Source organism: Accipiter gentilis, chromosome 18 (genome assembly GCF_929443795.1).
Source record: "Accipiter gentilis chromosome 18, bAccGen1.1, whole genome shotgun sequence".
Taxonomy (NCBI): Eukaryota; Metazoa; Chordata; class Aves; order Accipitriformes; family Accipitridae; genus Astur; species Astur gentilis.
The window spans coordinates 12,828,965-12,845,405 of NC_064897.1; the positions used below are offsets into that span (position 1 = coordinate 12,828,965).

At 36.5% G+C, this 16,441-nt stretch overlaps 1 protein-coding gene across 13 annotated transcripts in view; it reads right to left on the minus strand.

The window, feature by feature from the left end:
- Nucleotides 1-2,345: 2,345 nt before the first annotated feature.
- Nucleotides 2,346-16,441, minus strand: part of PLEKHA5 (pleckstrin homology domain containing A5) — a 172,915-nt gene continuing 158,819 nt past the window's right edge. For 11 of the 13 annotated variants that reach the window (XM_049821693.1, XM_049821690.1, XM_049821692.1 and 8 more), the window contains 7 exons: nt 13,846-13,961; nt 12,099-12,308; nt 9,988-10,146; nt 8,529-8,656; nt 7,558-7,703; nt 6,303-6,407; nt 2,346-3,225 (listed from right to left, as the gene is read on the minus strand). In XM_049821693.1, the coding sequence (XP_049677650.1) occupies nt 6,313-6,407; nt 7,558-7,703; nt 8,529-8,656; nt 9,988-10,146; nt 12,099-12,308; nt 13,846-13,961 (854 nt within the window). In that variant the 3' untranslated portion in view covers nt 2,346-3,225; nt 6,303-6,312. The remainder of the gene's footprint in view (nt 3,226-6,302; nt 6,408-7,557; nt 7,704-8,528; nt 8,657-9,987; nt 10,147-12,098; nt 12,309-13,845; nt 13,962-16,441) is intronic. The other 2 variants (XM_049821683.1, XM_049821689.1) reach the window with 2 other exon arrangements.

The following is a 16,441-nucleotide window of genomic DNA, read 5'->3' on the forward strand; positions in this document are numbered from 1 at the left end:
CATCGAGTGGATCCAATAGCGTGGGTAATAATTCTTTCCCAGACTGTCCAATTAAAGTGATTTAGATAGAAATGAACTGTTTAAAATTTTTCTGATTTCCTGAAAATAGAACCTTATTGGATTCATTTTTATGACAGATATATTTATAAGGAAATATTAACTGAAGACTACTTTTTTTTCCCCCTCAGTAATAATATAAACAAGGTTTGAGTTTCAACTGCCTGGTGAGGTCTTTCTCTTTGAGCTAGTCCACAACAGTCAAAAACTACCAAGACACCAACTATAACTTTTTGAGTAATGTCACTTTATTAAGGGACTTAAAAGAATCACATTCTCTAGTAGCCTTGGAACAATGCAAGTGGTGAACAAAAGACAAAAATAGATGTAATTGGTTCTGAAAAGCATGAACATCTGTAGAGAATGTGTTGCATTATTCCTAAGGACTCTTGCTTTTGAAAAAAAGCATGTTCCATACATACAAGTGTCAGTGCAACAGCCAATAAAGCAATCAGTCAGAAATATAAAAATATCCTAGATACAAACTTAAAATAGATGTTTGAAGACTGACAATATCAGTATTCTGATATTTCTATATCTCAGGAGTATGATCACTGGGATGAGTTATTCTGATGAGGTAAGAGACAGTAGATGCTCTGTGATAACACAAAGCCATACATTTTTTTCATAAGACAAAAAAAATAGAGCACCCAATGAAACTGCAAGTCTTTGCTGCAAGTGCCCACAGGAAGTGAAATTATAGTCTATGAGAGCATTACTACATTCCTGCATCATTTACGTTTGCCGTCTTTGCCAACAGTTATACCAGCAAAGACTTGCTAATTCTCCCCCCCTCCCGCAGCTTCAGCATAAACTTCATGTACTTCGCAGATATACCAAACTGACAACTGCTTTAAACACAGACAAGATCTATAAATGTCTGAAAAACACTTAGTCATTCTTTCCTTTATTTGTTGCAATTCTTTTCTTGGCAGCAAAGACAGAAAGAGATTGCAAAGCTTGACAGCTGAACAGCTCTCTCTAGAAGGGTTAGGGAGAGAACAGGGTGTGTCCTATTTGCTTTGCCCCAGGTGTTCCAGTGATGCCACCAAACTTAAACCTCAGCTGGTTGAGCAATAAAAATCACATTCCTCCTCTTCACTCTATGTTGCGGATGGAAGGATGTAGTAATTTGGGGCTACTGTTCCAAAAAAAGAAGAAAGGCTATTTGGTCAAACTTTCAGCTGGATTCTGTCTGTCTGCATCATGATTCATCTTCTTTCCTTCAGCCAGCTCTTTCACTATGACCCTCCAAGCTCTGCCGCTAAATTCTGCTTCCTATTTCTTCACTTTTCAAAGAAAATGGCAAAATGACAGGTAGACAGACAGGTATTTTGTGTCTTTGTGGCAAAGAGCCCCAGGAAGAACTGGCAGCAGAGCTGGGAGTGGCAGAAGAGTACAATGAACACAAACTCCTTCTTAGGGGACTGATAAAGAGTTAATTTTAAACTGTGTGTCAGTGTCAGGCACTCCTCTATGAAAAAGCACAATGAATTATATAGTCTCTAAACCAGCAATATTAACTTGAACAGGATGTGATTTGTATGATAAAAAAGCACAACAGGAGCTGGCAGTCGTCTTCATATGAAACTGGCCTCACCACTTATGGCACACACATGCACTGAAGCACACAGCAGTTGCCTGAACCTTTAAAAGATTTCTTAGCTTTATATCCTAGATTCAAAAGCTTTTTCTTAAATCTTTTCATTTTCCATTGTTCTTTCCTAAACCTGTTTTGTCTCGGGCAAATTCAGACAGCAGTGTGAGATGGAAAAGTGAAGCTAGTAACATCTGTAGTATGATGACACTTGACACACTGTCTCAGGTTTTCTTTCAGTTTCTGGAAGATGCTTTGCAGATTTCAGAGCCTCAAGGAATCATCATACTTCTCTCCTTAACCCCACTAAACGTGGCATTCAACATTTGCAAATATTGAATTACTACTCACCACACCCCAGTAAGACAGGCTACTACCTCTTAAGTAAACAGGCAGGGAATGGAGGCACAGAATGACTAAGTGATTATTCCAACATCACGATGCAAGTCTGGGAGAATCAGGAGCTGAACCTGTATTTCTTGCGTCTTGGTTTCAGGTTGTCTTTTTGTTCTGTGTTGCAGCCTTATCCTTTCCTGTAGAGGAAGACTGGAATCTCTTAAGAGTCTGTCACTGCTACTCTGGTTGACAGGTGATGTCGCCAATGAGATAAGAATTGTTGCATTCCCCACATCAAAAGGTGGAACACAGTGTGACATCTGTTTGCTGGAAGAAATACTAACCATACAAGTCCTTAAGAACATCAACATTTATTTAATATGCTATAAAAGAAATGGGATATGAACATTCGTATTTGAACAATAGTAAGTGGCTTCTTATACTTACATCGTATGTGCTCATTGTATAATATATACACAATGAACATAATTACATTTGTACACAAACTAAGTACTGGATTGAAAACCTGCTTATTGCTGTACACACCCTAAGCCAACGAAGGAAAAGCCCAGTACCTCAAAATACCTACACTCCATTTTATTTAAGAAAAAGTAACCACTAACATTAATGTATATGTTGACAGAAGTGTGGCAGTAACTGCTGACATTGCAACCTGACCAAGAAATAATTACAGCAGAAACAGGACATATTTTACTAAGCAATAATAAAAATGGCACATTTTAAATATATCTATATGTATATATATATATAAAAATTTTACAAATAAAATGTTAAAACAATAAATTGTAATGTTTTAAAAGTGTAAAACAAGGTTTAGTGGTGATATGTAAAATTAACCGAGTTATGCATCTAAAAGAAGCAAAAAAGTAAACTTGTATGATCCATAATTAAAAGAACATTAAATTCTGGAGAATATCAAATAAAGTTCTGACTGTAGGCTGCACATTAAAAAGAGCCTTTATCTTATGTGCACAGAAATCATAGCAGCAAGCTGGTATCAGGAGAACAATTTGAAGGTTGTTGAGTGTACATGTGGGCCATTTAAAGCTCTCTTGGAATAAACATTTTCCAGGAAGTGATAAAATGATGCTCTGTGGCCAAAAGCATCAGAACTATGAATTTCATAGATTTAAAATATACTGTACAATATCTTCTTTTCATAGGTGAGGTCCATACATCTCAGGCATGAATTGTTTCAATAGAAGCCATTAGTGCTGAAAGACAGACATAGATTAAGTTACTCTATTTTAGCGACAACTGAATACTGTATAAAGCAACTCCTGGGATTAAACACAGCAAGGCATTTCTGACCTCATCCTAGCAATAGTCATCAATGGTGTAAACACAATAAATTATTTTAGAAATCAGTTGTTTCCCAAATCAATTTTTCTGATGAATAATACTGCTGTCAAGATACTTTGACAGCAAGAAGCAAAAGCAAGCTTTTTTCAAATTTACACAACTTCGTATGAAAGCCTGTTTATTCTGAGAGTATTTTTCCTGTTGTACATGGCCATCTCCAAATGTTTTTCATACAAAACTGGTAATAATACCAAAGACCCTAATTGCTCTTACAAAGGACAGGTACAGTTTGAAGAGGGATGCAGTATTATTCAGTTGCTACAGCATAATGGCAGCATAGCTGTGAACTGTTCTGAAGTTCAAGTGCTCCACCCAGAGCTTGCTGCATTTTGGTAATTGTTGAAAGGACTTCTATAAATAGCTTTTAACAGTTCGTTAGCAAAAATGCTTCTGAGCTTTGGATCCAGGTGCTGTATAAGATTTCATTATCCCTCCATTACTCAGTGTAAATGTAATGCTTAAAACATAATGTTAGTGGTACACATCCAGATTTGTCTTTGCAAAGCAACAGCCGTGACAAAGAAAGCAGCATTGTGTTGATGGGTTTTTCCTTAGTCCTACAATATCCTATGCCACCAATTCCCTATGCCAAATTCCCCTGGCATCGCACCAAGAGTATCATTTTACTAATTGACCATAAAAGCCAAATATAGGTATTACCTCATTATTCTCTGAAATCTACCATACATTTTCCAGATGCTGTCTGAAAAATTTCATTGGATATGAACAGGGCTGATCCCACAGCTCTGAAGTTCCCTCTGCCGCATTAGGATTTCTTGCATCTGAGACACACTGAGTTCTTGCACGTTAAAAGACCTATCTTTCAGCAAAGCACTGGCATACTGGAGCGGCAGCCCCAGAAGGTAAGGGGCAGTGAATACTTCAGGCAAGCAGACTACGCTTCATATATCTCCAATTTATACTAGGCCCAGCTCATGGCATGAATTTATTTTAGAGCTCCTAGAAAACAACCGACAGTGGCAATAAGTGCAGCAAAGAAACGTGGAATGTATATGCACATAGTTGAATGCTTTTTCCAACTCAGTTCAAATTCTAAACAGCCAAAGTGAATGTCTTGTAAGTTCTGGAATCATTTCTTCATTATAGTGAGGCATGTGTATGCAGAGCATTAGTTTTACAAGTGCCATCCCAGATGCACCGTTTTGTCATAAGCAATTAAGGTCTATTTGTAGAACCGTACTTAACATGGAAATGTTACAGCTACACTATTACCTATGAGGATACAGCACACTGTGGGATGTCAAGGCTTGGGCATTAAGTTACAAAGCAGATCACTACGTGAGTGCTTCATTTTGCTAGTGTCATGTTTAGCATAAATCCTTAAAAAAAATGAATTTGCTGATCTGATCATTGGAGATGATGATGAGAGCGAAAAGCAACTTAATGCAATTGGTAATAGATTCCTGGTGAAGTTATAGGCTGCTTCTCCTTTCAAGACAGGCACACTGTGGCTATGGACAGAATTCAGCAGTGCAGTTTCAGTTTCACTACTGACCTGAAACTGAGTTGATGGAGTAACGTTTGTCCTATTTGAAAAGGAGATGCATGATAAATGCACATGTATTTATACAGTGAAACTGAAAAGTATTAACACAAATCAGTACTTCCAGAAAAACTCAATAGTCCCACTTATCTTTTTTAAATAGTTCTGTAATAAAGCTTTTGAATAAAAGTACAAAAGTCCAAGCTAAATCTAATCCTGACAGACCACATCCATCAGGAAGCCAGCAACACAGGTGTCAGCATTGAATGTGAAGAGTGCATTTTCTACTCTCAAAAGGAGAAAAAGATAAAAATACCCCCCCCCTTTTTTTTTTTTTTTTTTTTTTTTTTTAGAATATGAATAGTTTCCTGCCTATAGTTCATACAAGAAAGCTATCTGTGATGAATAATAAGTCTAATTTTGCCAAGATGCTTGCTAAGCTTGCCAATGCAGATTGGGGCAGTAAATGAAAAAACGCATTTTCGGTTCTCCTCATGCTAAATGACTGAAAATGTCTCGATTTTAAAGTTTACTTGATTTTAAAGTCTTCTTAAGTTACATTAGCTATGGCATTTAACATTACCATTGAAACAAAGTTCATTCTTTTATTAGAAAGCTTATTTAAACAGGTACTTCCTGACAACAAAGAAACGTGGATTGATTTAAATACTGGTAAAGTGCTGAAGCATTCACATTGGTATCCTATTAATTTCTTTAAACACTTTTATAAACAAATATGCTTACTTCCATTTCCATTTCTATTCATGAAGTAGGTAACACTACAAGTATGAACATGTAAATCTAGTCTAACTCATGCTTTTTAACTTGTTTCCTGGAAGAAATCACCTACTACGGCAAGGGAAGAAAAGTTGCATAGGGCTATCTCTATAGAAAGAAAAAAAAAAGTTTTGTAATTGTTATATTTCTTCTACCCTCATTTTTTCCCTTCCTGTTTCTCATGCCTCAGTCATCTATGTCTTAAGCTATAAACTCTTTGGGCCATTAGACCATTCCCTCCTACGTATCACTAAAGACATCTAGCTCTAGTTGCCTGTTACCACAACTGAAGCATCAAGATTCATTTGCACCTGAGCACTGATGCTCATAGCTTAACTGGGTATCTGTTTTGTAATATCTTCGGTCTCTCATGTAGTTCAAAAGGCTATTATCTTGACAGTTGTGGAGAATGTGTTTGATAAGCCAATTAGTCTTTTCTCTTAGTACTTAGAGAATATATTACTTGCAAGCAAATACATACATGTATGTGTTTTGTTTTCTAGTTAGTTTATATTCAACATTGTTAGATAACTTTGTCTTGCCAAGTATGGTCTACAGATGTTTCTTGGAAAAATAACTAGAATACATATACTTAGAAAAATATTAGGAAAATGGCAGGAGGAGTGGAAAAAAAAAGAAAAGACGTACTTCTCTGTAACTATACACACATGAAATGTGATCCTTCTGTGAGCTGTGTCTGTGTAGATGGAGCTGGTGACAATGACGATTCTGGTGAAGAAGGCAAACTTTTCACTGTGAGTCACACAGCAAGATAAATAAGAATACAAGTTACAGAAGGCATGATTTCAAGCCATAATAAATATAAGCAGAACCAAATGAAAGCTACACAAGTGAAGACTTAAAATCTGATCAGCACAATAAGCACAACTTCATAGTTGTGGAGAGCATAGCTGTTTTCAAGAAAGATCACTACTCAGGCCTATAAACAACTAGTAGAACACCAAAGGAACAAACAACGGACACATGAATGCTGACTTTCTATTTATGTTGCAAAGAGCAGGGGGAAAAAACCCAGTAAAATTTAACTCGTCAGGATACTCCCAGACCCACCTTTATGTCCCAGCTCAGATTAACTAAGCATTTTTCATTCTGCTGAGCACTATAAAATATACTTAGAAGGTCTGGTTCTGATTATCAAGTCACAGAAAGGGTTGCTGACTGTACTACAAAGGTCCAGGTCACCTTTTATATCCATAAATTGAATCATTTGGCTTACTTAGCCATTCCCATCACTAGATATCCTAATAATGTCTTAAATTCTATCTTCTTCCTTCCTCCTCCCCTACACCCCCCCCTTTTTTTCTCTTTGCAAACAAATTTGCTTTATTCCAGCCTTCTCTTCTTGCAGAGTAGCACACCACCAGTCATTTTACTAGTCAGCTAGTGTTTTCTGTTTCTTCATCTCTTTTTACTCCTGAAAACATGACCAAACTGGGGTCTTTTAAATGCTAGTTCAAAATCTACTAGATATATTGGCAGCTCTCAAGGATTTCTCCATCTTGGACATACCCGAGGCCATCCATTAGCAAGGAGGTAAGGGTAAATAATCTATATATATCCAGGATTGAGATGCTGTTCTACAAGATGAATAGGGAAGAATTTCCTCCAACCAACAACTATAGTATGACTCAATTTCTGGCAATAGTTATTTAATTCCCTGAATTAAATGCTACATTAAAACCTCAGAAGAATGGAATTTCTGTAGTTTTCTGCTGGGAAACACTTTTTCCTCTACGTTATAAAACCATACACTTGACATCTAGACCAGCTCAGCAATTTCAATTCACCAGGGTTTCAAAGCATCAAAAGACATAATCAAAATGAAATAAAGTTTTACATATGTACTGTATAAGTTGCGCTTCAGTCAAACTCTTTTCCATACCTGCTGTTGCCTGATTTGCTTTTGAAGACTGTGCTGCTAATTCAAATGAAGACATAATCCCTTCTTGCTCCTGAACACTAACTACTTCACTTTCTTCTGAGCTGGTTTTGGGTTTGTGGTTTGTAACTGTGGTCACACTCTGCAAGCTGGTTAAAAAAAGTACAGTGTTTAGAACTCAGTCTAACTTAATTTCAGGTGTTAACCACTAAGTATAGGAGTTACAATTTAATTTTCTTTTGTTAATAGAAAACCATTGCAACTTGCAAGTTTGTGTAATATAAATCAAGCACGTATTTTGAAACCCTTCTACCTTGTAAAGTTAGACTTAAAAAAAAAAAAGTACTGGAAGCTGAATTCCTTTCTTTTACATACTCATGCAGTTTCCTACTCCACGATATCTATTTTGCTGAAGGGTGCTGTGAGAAAGTTATGACCTAATGTAAGAACTCACTTAGGATCTGCAGTGTAACTTACACTAAAGTTATGAATCCTTAAAAAGGAATATCCAAGACATGATATTCCTCTAATTCTGCAATACTCCAAAATAGTGAAGTAAAAATTAAAGCAGGAGATACAGAATAAGCTGTTTAGCCTGCTCCTAAATATCAGCAGTAAAGAGCTTGCTGCGGAAGCCCTGGCTGAAGCTTTCATAATAAACTAATGCAAAGCTTGAACTGACATTACTAAATACATTTTGTATCCCAAAGCAAGGATTATGAACATATTCTGTTTATAACTGGGGCAATACTTGAAAGTAAACATTGCTTCACCCACCAACTCATCACCTCTTACTGAAGCCCCGCAGCGGTTAGGTTTCTCACCAGATTTCACTATATGTAAACCACTCAAAAACATATAAATATACCTTATAAGTATTTATGGCAGTGTTTCATTAGTTGCTTCGTCCATTCAGCTAGTAAATATAATGTTCAGAGGCTATTTTAAACTTGCACATCTTGTTTTATTTTTACCTTATATCACCATCATGTGTTTCTTCCAATTTATTTTTCTTTTCCTTTTCTGCTTTCTCTTCATTACTCACTTCTTTTGAGTCAGATACAACATGTGCATCTGATAAAATATCATCAGTTTTTGTCAGCTATAAAAAAATTGAAATCATGAAACAATAAGCTGTAACACATACTAAGTGGCAGATAAGAAATACAGTATCAGGAAACAGTTTTATTAACAGACAAATTTTGCCATCATGTATACTTAGTAACTCAGAATTACATAACTTAAGAAATTTTTATCAATACCATTCAGGTTAATAGAGTTATCCTGAAACTTATACCAGAGCCAATGGGCAGGGCTTGGCTTAATAACTTCCAGAACTTATCTGAACGCTTTGGATTGCAGCTTGCCTGTTTTTTCATGCTATCCCTCTCTTCACAATGCCAGCAGAGATTCCAGCTACTGGAATATATTGCTGATAAGCCTGAACACTGCTCTTAAAGGTTTCATTAGATATAACCAATATAAGTGCGTTACATAATTTTCCTTTAAAAGATAGGCATATTTAACAGAGCAACAGACTCTCAAAAGAAAGTGTTTTTAAAGAATAACAACAGGTGTTAATTATTTGATTTTATACCATTCTCCATAAGACATATGTTTAAAAAAGTTAAATATAAAATAGGAAGACAAAAGGAAAAATGAGTGAAGAAAAGGAAAAGCAAAGGATGATTAAAGAGTATGGATAGAAAAGAAGAAAAAAACCCCCTATACAAGATTTCAAAAAGTATTAAACTATAAGCAGGATATGATTACATAGAAACAACTCCAGTAATCTGTTCTTCACAGTCAGTCTGTTTTTGCTGAGTGTTCAGGGCACTTTAGTACCAGAAACACCAAGGTAACTCATTGTCAAATGAGTTTGAGACTATTTCAAGACAGAAATCAATCCAGTGACCATATAGCACAAACTACAGTTATCGCCTACTTCCATATATAAATTGTTGTGTCAGTTTTATTCTGCATCCTGTAACTATTTGATGCACTATAGCCAACCAAGCAAAAAAATCAGGCGTAGTAAATGACTGTCTAAAACTACACTGGGAACTACACTACATCCTAAGCAATGAACAGATCAGTGATTATTATTTAAAGATACATTAGTATTGGTTTTGTTTCCAAATAAATAAAGACCACAATTTTGTAGTTTTCCAATCAATCGAGATAGTAACAGATAAAGTTAAGTAAAATGAAATTTAGGAAGATCACATACAAGAAAATTCAGTATCTCAGCTCTAGACAGATCTGATAAATTTTGCGCTTCTGTATAAAATATTTGTTATGTCCAAAAAGATATCTTAATCTTCCAAGCAAAAGGAACTGGCTCAATTTCCCATACTCTGCTGTCTGTGGCTCAAAATATTTTCCTACTGCAAGACAGGCTGATGTACAGTTGAATAAGGGACAGTTTAGTACCTCTTTAGTAAAACTTGAATTATGTTCTTGTTCTCCATCATGTTTTAGTTGCACTATTTCTTCTCCAGGACTCCCATTATTTTGTTTCAAATTACTTTCTTTACTGGTGCTCTCTAATTCCTTCATGTTACTCGATACAGTATCATCCTTCTTTCGATTCTGTGGAACAAAATTGATATACAGACATATTCTTACAAAAGTTATCACAGTCTCAGTTCTTCTGCTGTCCTCTGACTGTGATAAAAAAAGTACTTAAAAACCTTAAGTATACCACATTGCAATAAGGAAAATGGAAATTGTTAAGAATCTAGAATTTTCTTATTTTTGTACCTTTCAAAACAGTTCAGCCTGTCTAACAATTTCTGTGACCCCCTCCAATATCTACCATTTCTATAAGTCACCTTTGTCTTCTGAAATTTCATTCATATTTAGCTCAGTCACACACAGGCTTAGTAGCATTCTTATTTGCATTCGTAAGCACTGATTTTTATTTTTTTTTTTTTAAATAGCTTTTCCTGGTTTAAGGGGGGGGGGGGGGGGGGGATGGTAAAAATCTGCTCTCAGTACAAAATTGCACACAAGTGCACCGTCTCTTTCTCCAGTTATCTTGGGTATCTTCCAAGTCTATGCTGTTAACTGATTTAACAGAGGACAACATAGCAGCTGATTATGCAAGAGGATATTATTTATTCCTTAAAAAAAAAAAAAAAAAAATCCATTGCAGAGAGAATAATTTGATTTAAAAATTTTGAGGAAGGATGGTAGATGTGATTTAACACTGTGAACTGCAAACAATATGTTGGCAGAGTAGCAAAACAAACTGAAGTGAGTTCATATAAGTCTTATCAAACTAAGTACTAGGGCTGAGAAAAATAGGAGCCATGAAAGTAGTAAATCCTGTGATTGAATTTGTATGATTTAGCACATGCACTGTGAAGAGGAAATTCCATGCAAGTCAGTTCACAAATCAATCTCTCTACTTTCCTAACTAAAATATACACCCATATAATACACTTGTCCAGAAACAATAACAATCGCGAAGCAACTGTATTTTGGTAATCACTTAAAAATTACACAGGAGGCTGTTTATAAAATCCTTTTTCTCCTCCAGTTCTTAAAGAACCAAACCCCAGTTGAAAAGACTTCCAGCAGTTAATGCCACTGCACCATTTTCCTGTATAAAAATCAATAGGCATACAAACTATGTTTTTAAAAGTAAGAGCTATTACTACAGTGTAATACCTCATATCTTGGGGCTTTTTGCCAAATAGCATTCTGGAAGAATTAAAGTTGTGATAGAAAAAGTGATTTTGTAGCTAAATATTCAATTCAGACACATTCTCACTTATTCTATGGATTTCTTATCTCATCCACGTAGCACTGATTTCACACAGAAGACTGAAGAACATGCCGACATGAACAAAATTCTTTTCAGGTCTGTACAGCAAGTAGTGCTGGCACAGAGGATCTGGCTGCTTCCCCCACTCTGCTCCCAATGTGCTGGCTAAGCAGGTATGACACATACGTGACTGCAGTTTCCTCACCTTGCGGTGGGAAGGGGTACCATAGGAAAGTGGTAAAGCTCAAACACCTCTGTAAAAACTACAGAAAGAAACATCTGCTAAGCTTTGCTTTGCATGTCCTCTTCTTGAGAAAGGCAGTGTTATCACAAAAATATTTGTAGAAGCCCCCTTCATATCTAGCACTCATGATGTCAATCCAAATACAGATGCTCTAATGCAAAGGCAAAACTTGAATTCAGTGTCTTCTGGGGATCCAATGCTGTTGAAGGAAAAGTAACTTTTGTATAGCTCTGAAGGCAGCTTAGCATGCTCAGAGGGAAAAAAACCACAACTAAAACTTCTTTGGAAATATGTGACTTCTTAACAGTGCAATGCATTTAATCTGGCTTTGGAAAATCAGATTTTAAAATGCATACAAAACATCGAAGGCGGCATTTCCAAATCAGTGTTAAAAAAAAACAAACCAAAACCAAAAAACAACCCTACCCCACCTCCCCAACCCAGTGTGATCTTTGGGAAAAAGAACAGGTTTGTAACTTTTCTCTTTTAACTGGACACATTAAAGTTTTTGAATAATGTGGGACCCACCTGTGCCAATTTGAATGGATTCTCTCTGACAAATGACAGACTCTGTGAAGGAGACTGGTCTGAAACACCAATAATATTGAGTCCTTTTCTCTTCTCTCTCAGGCAAGCTTGTTGGTGTCTCTTTATTCTTTCCATCTGTTCCTCCACAGTCATTCGAGGCCGTGTGCTTTCTGCAAGACACAGCTGTTCCACTGCACTTCTTGGTCTTTCCTTAAATTAAATAATATATATATATTTATTTAAAAAGCAAGATTCTAAACTGTTTAGTTTACCAGAAAAGATCACCTAATGATTTACTAAGAAGCAGAAGAATAGCGGGCAAGTAAAGATCTCCTATGTATGTGAAGAAAGTACAAGAACCAATTATTAATAAATGAACAATGAAATTTGAAATAAAAAGAATAATTTGATTTTTTGAACAGTGACATTGTTGCCATCAATGACAAACATTAAGAGAATGGGTAGATGCTCTCTCAAAGCCATCCTATCAAGTCGAAACAATTTACTAGACATTATACAACAGGCAAACACAAGCTACTTGGCTGAGACAAAAACATAATAGAAATTTAATGATCCAGGACATTTATACCAGTTGATCTAATAGTGATTTCTGCCCTTTTATTTCAAGAAAAACTATAGCTGGGCATCATTTAATGGCAAGTACAGGCTGAAACAAACTGAAATGGCCTCAAGTTGCTCCAGGGGCGGTTTGTATTGGATGTTAGGAAATATTTCTTCACCAAAAGGGCTGTCAAGCATTGGAACAGGCTGCCCAGGGAAGTGGTGGAGTCACCATCCCTGGAGGTATTTAAAAGACGTGTAGATGTGGCGCTTAGGGACAGGGTTTAGTGGTGGACTTGGCAGTGCTAGGTTAATGGTTGGACTCGATGATCTTAAAGGTCTTTTCCAACCTAAATGAATTCTATGGCCATTTAAAAATCTGTAATTCAAAGCATTATATTATTCCCAAAATAACAACCATCACTTTACCTACTCTGTTCTTGAAATTCACTGTTTTTCAGATAGTTCTGTACTTTGTAAGACAGAAAAAAAAATTACTTCTGGCTAATCAGCTGCATTCAGTACATTCACAGTAACTGATTTCACTTCTGAAAAGTGATGTTCTTTCTCCAGTCAACATCCTGTGAGTTTCTCTCTCCTCTCCCGTTCTTCCTACAATTTCACGCTACAACTATGACAAAACTTTTCCCCCTTTCTGCCTGAACTACCTGTGAACTTTTGTCTTCAACCCAGAGACTACAGGATTCTCTAATCTGAAATTCCAGGCTTATTGCCCACGTTACTTGCTGTACCCTTATTTTCTGGCTGCTTTAGTTTTTTCCCAAATAATTTTAGTAATAAAATAAATAAAACTGATATTTGTTATAAAAGGGCTGTTAAATTGCCCAGAAGCCAAATACAAGTCCTCCAAAAGTTTTAGCCTAAGATGCTGCCTGTCCTTTCAACTCGGGCGTGAACTTGAGTAGCTTAGTAGATATATCATTACCATTTCGTTCTTGCCCAGTTTGAGATTAGGGAAATCTCTATGCAGTTTAACATGCATCACCTTTACAATTTTGTCATTCTTTCTACAGCTGTCCCCATTAACCTAGCACATTTTTATAACAGCAAGTTTTATGTAAAGAAAATTAAAAACATAACCACAACTTTTGCAGTAACTACAGAAATTAAACTTAGAAGTGAACCCATCGCTATTCATCAATACTCAAAGGTTATTTTAAAGTACCGTTCTTAGATCTATCTTCTTATTCTTCCTCAAAGTGACATAGGATGCTATTGTTGAAGACTCTGGTGTTGGTGACTTGGTTCTGGGTGGTACAACTCCCACAGGAAAATGTGAGCCTGCAAAACAGTAAAGCAATATACTAAGCTCTACGCTAAACATTGCCAAACCAGTTCATTGATTTCTAGAAAATACACATTGTCAGCCTTGGACACTATTCTTCAAAAGACAGCAAAGATCTTAATGCCTAACTACCACATCTGTTAAGGTACACAGGCAGAAGACAAGACTAGATGGCAAGCAGAACACGAGGTGTGGAGCCAGCTGGCCAAGAGACATTAGGTCTAGGATTCAGATACTGGAGAGGCCAGAGATACTGAGAGTTGACAGATGAAGATACCATAGGTCTGGCCAGCTTTTGCAGGGACTCATTTGTGGGTATGCACACATGTGCTCATGTCTAGATGTGCAGGAGATCAGTTAGCAGGCTTTGAGCCTGGTTAGCTGGTGAGTGAGAATAGCATCATGCTATTTGTGTTGTTCCACTGTCATGCGAGTGTTGGTCTTGTTTATGCTGTGCCTGTAATGGCACCGGCCCCAAACCTGCTTGTGTTATCTGTTGTGGTCGGCTGTGGCTGTGCTTATGCACAGTGGGACTATATCCTCAGCCTTGCAGCTCGCTCTACTTAGGGATAGGGAACCAGAGCAGCCAGGCTCCGTCTGGTCGGGAGTTGAGGATATTCTGTGTCCTGACATCCACTACATTCAGCCTCTCGTAACAATATGCGCCACTAGTTTTTCTACTTCGAGAAGCCCTGCCGAAATATAATTAAGCTGATAGAAAACTGAAGTAAGTTAAAATTTAACAAATTATACAAATAAATAACACACTCTTCATTTTTGCTTCTTGATACATACAGGAGATCAAACTATTAAAAATATTGTTTTCTTGCTGATTTCACCTAAACCCCAGATATTATATCTTCTTCGATAGCCAAATTATTTCTCCTTGTTTTTCCTGAGCTTGCACAGATTTGAGAGGAAATACTGACTCGGTGAAGGCTCAACCCTTTCTCCAAATTGTTTGATAGGCTGACTAAACAGCCTGAAAGTATTTGAATGCCAAATCCATCATTCAAAACAAAAACTATAAAGCAACAGTTTGGGTCTCCTTTAGACATAGAAAGGATAAAACACAGCTGAAGTCCGTTTTCCTTTTGTGTTACCTTTATGTACCATTCAGGTCATAAATACTCCTCTGCTTGCAGACAGCTGTAAGGGTTACCTTACATTGTCTCATGAAAACATTTCTCTGATTGTTGACATTTGAAAAGAGAGGGAAATGGCTGACACGAGAAGTGTCTAGTACACTAACATCCACAATGAACTAGAAAACCATTTTTAAATTTCCTCTGAAATTTACTAATTTTTAGTAGGAAACTGTGTAATTTGACTACTTAAAACAGCAAGAAAGAAGAATTGCAGAGATGAGCTGCCTTTGAGTTTGTTTCCTTTTCAGCTTATAAACTGTTAAGATAGAATGGCATAAAAATGCTGAAACAGCATATACTTGTAATGGCATACACACTATAAAACCCCCAAACAACCAGTAATGTTTCTACTTTTCCTACTGCATGGGGATTGTTATTATAAGTGAGTGCCCAGAACAAGAAATATCGGTTAGAAAATTCACATGCCCAAAAGCATGGACCGGATGATAAAACACAGCTATGATAAACCCACTTCACTGTTGTTTAAGAGATAAAAAGCCTCTCGCAGCTATTCTCCCCCTCTCCTCTAAATATTATTTATATTAGAAGAATTTATATTACTGCTTTCCCTTACTGAGGACTGTTTTTCTACAAATGGACATAATAAAATTACTTATGTCTTTATAGAAGAAAAAAGAAAGCAGATTGGGGTGCTCAAAAAGTATTGGTTTGCTTTACGTAGTCAGTGTAGGCTTTCTTGTATTGTCTTGATAATTACTTTCCCTCCTGTCATAAATTACTATAAATAATCTGGAACACCACAGGTCAGTAAAACCTAGGCATGTTGTCAGAAAGGCAGCTTCCTCAATTTAGGCAGTTGAAGATCAGCAAATCTCAGGCTAAACCACCAAGTTAAAAGAAATTTAATATCTGTCTTAAGTGAACATTATATCCTCAGCAAATACCATGGTGAATCTGAATTGACTAATTGTCTGGTAAGTGCAAGCTTAATTGCATCATATATCACAGGGCCATTCACATTGTTTACACCCAAACTGTATGCTAACCTTAGTTTTAAAAACCTCCACTACCATTCTGATGAAAATAATATCCTTATGTGGCCATAGTTCCTGGTCAAATTTTGGTACTGTTGCACCAGCCTGCTATGTACATGCTTAGTCGAAGTAGCAGAACAGAAGGCAGTGATCTTTCTGGCACTGGAAACATCAACCAATATGGTAAAAAAAAAAAAAAAAAAAGGTAAGTTTAGTTACTTTTTCTAAAAGCTCTTAATATGTTTTTGGGGAGGTGCTCAAGCTGCTTTTCCTGAAGTCACCTTTAACAAACTATTCTGTGTGTTTTAACAAACAGAATTGAGAAGCACTTCC